Source organism: Gopherus flavomarginatus, chromosome 3 (genome assembly GCF_025201925.1).
Source record: "Gopherus flavomarginatus isolate rGopFla2 chromosome 3, rGopFla2.mat.asm, whole genome shotgun sequence".
NCBI lineage: Eukaryota > Metazoa > Chordata > Testudines > Testudinidae > Gopherus > Gopherus flavomarginatus.
The window spans coordinates 73,669,934-73,677,196 of NC_066619.1; the positions used below are offsets into that span (position 1 = coordinate 73,669,934).

Here is a 7,263-nt window from a genome sequence, read left to right on the forward strand (position 1 = left end):
GGGCGAGCTCAGCACAAAGTGCCATGAAAGTGGCTTTTCTCATCCGAAAGTTCTGCAGCCACTGCTCATCATCCCAGGATTGCAGGACGATTTGATCCCACCACTGAGTGCTGGTTTCCCGAGCCCAAACGCACCGGTCCACGGAGCTGAGCACGTCTGTTACTGCCACAAGCAATTTATTGTCTTCACAGTGAGGCGATTCAATATCATCGTCTGACTCCTCACTGTCACTCTCACTTTGCAGCTGAAGGAACAGCTCCACTGCCATGCGTGATGTGCTGGCAACATTCATCAATAAGGTCGTCAGCTGCTCAGGATCCATTTATAACAAAAATCGCAGAAAAAGCGCTGTAGAATCACAATGCCGCCAAACTGCTCGGAATGTGTAGCAAAGCACCACGGGGCGTTGGAACAGGAAGCGAAAGACACTCACACTTCCTTCCCCTTCCCACAAGCCACAGCGCCGAAATGGGACGAGGTGCTCTGTGGGATAGCTGCCCACAATGCACCACTCCCAACAGCGCTGCAAATGTGGCCACACTGCAGCGCTGGTTGCTGCAAGTGTGGCCACTCTGCAGCGCTGGCCCTATACAGCTGTACTAACACAGCTGTAACTACCAGAGCTGCAAAACTGTAAGTGTAGACATGGCCTTTGTGAACAGCATCACAGCAAAAACATTTAGAGTCAACAAAATGGAAATTCAAAAATAATTAAGTTCAACTAAAATTAGAAGACCATCCAGTTTTGGCAGGCATGCACACAATATTTTCCAGACTTGACAAATGTTGCAGTAGATAATCTGTGTGCTACTCCTCAAGGTAAATGCTGAAAGATCCTTTTTTACATTATACTGCATGGCTAAATGAACATGAGCACATAAAGAACATACCAAGTCAAATACTAGGAACTTGCTGTAAGAAGATCTGAACACACTAAAGATTGTACATATGGAAGGAGAGAGTGCATAGCTAAAATGTAGTGGAAATGTGTAAACACTAACTAAATAAGCACAAAAAGGGGTCTAACTGAACAATTTGGAGCTATAATTTCCTGAACCAGAGAGGGTGCATTAGGCTAGCAGTACACAGTTGCCTTAAAACTTCCAGGAAGATGTCAAGAATAGATTTATAAATTAAGTGCTGGATTTCAAAGAAAAAAAAAAAGGATTCATACTAAAGCTAATACAAATAACTTTTGCCAATTCTTAAGCTGATATATAGACTTCATTTATAGCATCCCCATTTTGACACAAACATCAAATTGGCAATATTATGAAAAAGAGTGTGATGGGTGTTCCACCTGCCATTTCAGGTACTGCGTACATTTCAATTTATAGTAAGTATCAAACATATGTTTGACACATTTGCCTCCAAACTGAAATTTGTGAAGTCAGGAAGCTCGTACAAATCAAGAGGTCCAACAGATGTACTGATTTTGAGTCCCCTCTTTTATTTTTTGAACTCAAGCCTCAATCTGAAATTAGAGAAAAAGGTCCACACTGATTACCAAAAGCCTCAGAACTCCTGGTCCTCAAGTATGGACAGAGAATATATTTTTCAAGTACAATTCAAAAACCTTTTAAAAATGACTGACTATTTGAAATGTTGAACAAGCAACATGGAAAAGTACTGTAATGTATCTCAAACTTCAAGTAGACCTGACTCTAGGGTCAGAAGATTTTATGGTCTTCTCCTTGTAAAAGAACTCTGCAAGCATATATGGCGCTGGGCGTGATGGTAAGAATTACATTGCTAAACTATCACTGAAAAGTTGCATCACAGAATAACTAGAGATTAAAATAAACGTAAGTGATTGTGGTCTAGTGGTTTCAGCACAGAATATGGAATGCAGCATCTGAGTGCTTGTCTTTGTTCTCATATTGACTCCCTCAATGTCTCTGAACAAGTCACAGCCTTTGATTCAGCACCCCCATTGCTAACTTGGGGATAACATTTTGTCTACACTCACAAGATTACTGTGAGAATTAGATAACATTCATAAATTACTGTTTATAAAATATTAATCTAAATGTTAGCATACTAGAAAAAGGTTGTGTGTGCAAATAGAAGTTTGATGTCTCAAGCTCTACATGCTCTGTTCAGGATACCTCTGCTTTTAATTAAATTGAAATTTTAAACCTGAAAATGCTACCAACTTTTTGGGTTTATTAGAATACCTGAAAATATATGTTACAAACTGATAACTATGTTAAATCAGTTGACGTTATTTCAATATCATGCCCCATTATACACAACACTACTTACGTTTAATTATTTAAGTAAAGTACTCTATAAAAGCTACCATACAGTTAAAGATTCTCTCCACCACTAAATTGCCAGTAAATGGAGGGCTCCTGAAAGTGAAATCAGCACTAGCTTAATCAAAAATATTGCAGGCAGGCTCCATGCAAGTTTCAACACAACTCCACTAATACACCTCAAACATGGTTTACAAAACCTTGCTATTTTTAAGATGTGCAATGTTTTGGTGACGTCAATAAAAAGCTAGTGCTCTCTAGATATAAGAGCTTCAAACTCATTTCACTTTTGACTTGCACTGATATTTCAATGCAAAGATCAAAGACTACTTCACTAATCTATTGCACAATTTATATAATTAATGAAATGCATGGTAGGATGGGAGAAAAAGGATAATGTCTAAATCTGTCTTCCAGATAGTTGCAAATACTGGGAAATCCAAGTATAACTAGGCAGGTCAAAAAAGAATCTGAAGAGCAACTAGAAAAAAGACAACTAGCAGCAATTTTTTAACAAAAACATCAGAAGCAGGAAACCTGCCAATCAGTGGGGCCACTGGATGACTGAGGTGCTAAAAGAGCACTAAATGAAGATAAGGCCATTGTGGAGAAGCTAAATGAATTCTTTGCATCTGTCTTCACTGCAGAGGATGTATGAAGGAGATTCTCACACCCGAACCATTTTTAGTGAACAAATCTGAGGAACTGTCCCAGATTGAGATGACAACAGAAAACAACAGTTTAGATCAAACTGATAAAAAGTAATAAGTCACCAGGATCAGGTGGTATTCACACACAAGTTCTGAAGGAACTACAAAATGAAATCGCAGCACTACCAACTATGGTATGTAACCTAGCAATTAAATCTAATTCTGTTCTAGATGACTGAAGGATAGCTAATGCAACACCAATTTTTAAAAAAGGCTTTCGAGGCAATCCTGGCAATTATAGGCTGATAAGCCTAACTTCAGTAGCAGACAAAGTGGTTGAAACTATAGTAAAGAACAGAATTATCAGACACAAACACGATTTGTTGGGGAAAAATCAACACAACTTTTGTAAAGGGAAATGACTCAAATCACCAGAATTCTCTGAGAAGGTCAAACAAACATGTGTACAAGGGTGATCCAATGCATACAGTGTACAAGTCTTTGACAAGATCCCTCACCAAAGACTCTTAAGCAAACTACGCAATCACGGGATGAGAGGGAAGGTCCTCTCATGGATCAGTAACTGGTTAAAAAAGACAGGAAAAACAAAGGGTAGGTTTTCAGAATGGAGACAGGTAAATAGCTGTGTCTCCCAGAAATCTGTACTGGGACCAGTGCTGTTCAATATACTCAAATGATCTGGAAAAACAGTGAGGTGGTAAAGTTTGTACATTACACAAAATTACTCAAGATAGCTAAGTACAAAGCAGTCTGTGAAGAACTACAAAGGGATCTCGCATAACTGGGCGACGGGGCAACCACATGGCAAGCGAAATTCAATGTTGATAAATGCAAAGTAATTCTTATTGGAAAACATACTAACTTTACACACAAAATGATGGGGTCTAAATTAGCTGCTACAACTCAAAGAAGAGATCTGGAGTCATCATAGATTGTTTTCGGAAAACATCCACTTAAATGTGCACAGCCGTCAAAAAAAGCTAACAATGTTAGGAATCTCTCTCTCTTTTCTCATGGTTAAGACAGTGAGTATAATAATGCTACTATATAAATCCATGGTATACCCACACCTTGAACACTGCATGGAGTTCCAGTCCCTAATCTCCAAAAAGATATGTTAGAAATGGAAAAGAAACAGAGAAAAGCAACAAAAAAGATTAGCAGTATGGAACAGTTTCTATATAAGGAAAGATTAAAAAGACTGGGACTACTCAGCTTGGAAAAGAGACAACTAAGGCGGGATATGATAGACCTCTATCAAATCAAGACTAGTGTGGAGAAATTGAATAAGGAAGTATTATTTACCCCTTTCACATAACACAAAATCCAAAGATCACCCAATAAAATTAATAGCAGCTTTAAAACAAACAAAAGGAAGTACTTCACACAACGCATGGCTCAATCTGCAGAACTCACTGCTAGGGGAAGTTGAGAAGACCAAAAGTATAAGTTCATGGAGGACAGGTCCAGCTATTAGCCAAGACAGTCAGGGATGCAACCCCATGCTCTGGGTGTCCCTAAGTATCTGACTACCAGATTCTGGGACTGGACAAAGGGGGATTGTATCACTTGGCAATTGATTCATCCTGTTCATTCCCTCTGAAGCATCTGGCATGGACCATTGTTGGAAGACAGAATACTGGGCTACATGAACCATTGGTCTGACCCAGTATGGTCTTTCGTATGTTTTTATGAAATATAATGTAAGGAATAAACAACCCTATATTGGCCCAAGTGATAGGTGTGACCTATTAGGTCTTTTCCATCTCTAGGTAGGACTTCATGAATATTTCATCCTTTTGTCACGTACCCATAGATCACTGTATGCGTCTCAGATTTAAAAAATCTCTTATCTGCTCTCAAGCTCCAACAGGCATTTTACTTTCCTGTCTTTTCCCTCCCATTTGTTTATTTTTGGTTTTTCCTAGGAGCAGCACTCAGTGGACATTCTTTGCTGCCAAAGTGGGTAAACTTTAAAAGTTGTTTTTTTAAATAAACCTGTTTTAAATGTATGATAAATTATGTTACAGTCTAAAATTGCTATAATCTGTCAACATAATTTAAACAAAATAAAACTAATATGCTGAAACAATAAGCGCTCCTCAATCTGTATGAGTTAATGCTGCTTTTTTATATTCAGAATCAGGGAGAAAACACTTTAACTTCTGACACCAAGCTTTATAAATGGCATAGTATGTCTGTCACCTACTACGTTTAAATAACTTCCATTCTTTATAATGGAGTGAATGATAGTAATTACCTTCCCCTCAAATATCGGTACTTTCAGCCATACAGAACAATTTGCATCTTCTTTAATTTTTGATACCAGGTTAGCCAAATGCTTGAGTCCATTCATCAAAGTAATCTATAATTGTTCAGAGTATGTTTAAATTCACATTAGAAACTAATTAAGTAGAAAAAAAACTAATAATTTTACTCAGCTAATAAAAAAACTAAAAATCTTGGTTTTGGGCATTTTAAATTGAATTCCAATTTCCATCCAAATGCATGATCAAAAAGTTAGGTATTAGTAAATAAACACATCATTCACCATAGTATTTAATTTCCATATTTGGCACCTGAATAGATGTATATTGAGTTTTACAGTTACTTTAACAGATGTATAAGTATAGTGCATTCTCCTGGGCAGCAGAAGGAATTATCAAAACTAGTGTAATAACTATATTCAGTTGTCAATTTTATTATTTACATGTCTTAATGGCTATATCAACCAATGAGAATTTATTTTCTCAAGGAAAAGATTCAAAGTACACACGGAAAACACAGCTAAGATTACAACAATCAAGGTTTTCCACTTTCTGATTTAAATCACTGCTTTCAAACAAGTGACTTACTTAATCCAACCTGCATGCCTGCTGACCTTAAGTACACACTGCAGGCAGGAGCTCCTTCCAGTGTGAGGACCAGCCACGAGGACTGGAAGGATCAGCTGCCTACCCCAACTTTCTCTTGGCTCTTTTTGTCCCAGATCGTCTTAGGAGGGTAAAAACCGCAGTCCTGACTACACTAGTATTCGCAGGTGCTCTCATATCGCGCCTCTAACACTTGTAAGAATGGTTTCAGAATGGTCACTGTGTTTGTCTGTATCAGCAAAAAGAACAAGGAGCAGTGGAAAATACACAGACTATATATAAAACAGACTCCAGCAAGAAACTGCTCAATTAGAATTAATTTGCAAACTGGACTCCGTTAAATTAGGCTTGAATAAAGACTGGGAGTGGATAGGTCATTACACACAGTAAAACTATTTCCCCATGCTTATCTTTCCCCTACTGTTACTCACACTTTCTTGTCAACTGTTGGAAATGGGCTATCATGGCTATCACTACAAAAGGTTTTTTCCCCCTCCTGCTGATAATACCTCACTGTAACTAATCACTCGTTACAGTGAGTATGGCAACACCCATTTTTCACATTCTGTCAGCGTAACAGATATATCTTCCTACTGTATTTTCCACTGCATGCATCTGATGAAGTGGGTTTTAGCCCACAAAAGCTTATGCACAAATCAATTTGTTCGTTTCTAAGGTGCCACAAGTACTCCTCACTCTTTTTACTCGTAAGAATGTTAGTTTAGAAAGAGCAATGGTATTTTACCACAGTGACATTCATACCTGCATGATCAGAAAATATTTTGGTAGGAACACTTATGTCCCACCTACACCACCACCCTCGCGGTTACTACCAGCAGGGCAGCTGCGCTGGCGAAAGTGCAACAGGGACCGTTTTCCCATCACAGGCTGCTGCAACCACCCGTAGAAGAGGACGAGCCGTTCAACGCACATTACCCCGAGCCCCAACACGAGCTGTCCCTGAGCAGCAGCTACGAACCGTCTGTCTGGCACCCACGCGGGATCAGGGGCGAGCGGCTGCGCTGAGACCTGCCCTAAAGCTGGACGCGGGGAAGCCAGATCCACAGACCGCGTCACAGGCCAGACCCCAGCGCTGGGACATCGGAGTGGCCGAGACCAGCGGGCGGGCGGGACCCACAGTCTGGGAGCCGGCCACGAGAGGAATCCGCCCTGGAGGCGCCTCGATGTGACGGGCCCTGGGACGGCCCCAGCGCCCCCACCCCGGCGCCTATGCGGGAGCAGCAGCAGCTCCGCTCCCCTCCCCCCGGCGGGGCTGGTACCTGCTGGTCTCCAGGGACGAGTATCTCTCGGGCAGGATCTGCAGGCAGCGCTGGAAGAAGCGCACGTGCCGCTCCTTCAGGAAATCCAGCCGCTCCTCGTCCCCAGTGCCCGGATCCTCCTCCTCCGCCGCCGCCGCCATCTTATCCGCCCTCCCCACCCTGGCAGGTACCCGGCGCGCAC

At 40.8% G+C, this 7,263-nt stretch overlaps 1 protein-coding gene across 2 annotated transcripts in view; it reads right to left on the minus strand.

The window, feature by feature from the left end:
* PGGT1B (protein geranylgeranyltransferase type I subunit beta) overlaps window positions 1-7,262 on the minus strand; it is a 65,154-nt gene extending 57,892 nt beyond the window's left edge. Inside the window, exons 1-2 of one of the 2 annotated variants that reach the window (XM_050945915.1) lie at window positions 7,083-7,181; window positions 5,190-5,294 (exon numbers count right to left, since the gene is read on the minus strand). Coding sequence is in view for 1 of the 2 variants with exons in the window: in XM_050945914.1 (XP_050801871.1) it covers window positions 7,083-7,222 (140 nt within the window). In the remaining variant the exon portion in view is untranslated. Of the gene's footprint in view, window positions 1-5,189; window positions 5,295-7,082 lie in introns of both variants that reach the window. The other variant, XM_050945914.1, reaches the window with a different exon arrangement.
* Between the last annotated feature and the right edge of the window lies 1 nt (window position 7,263).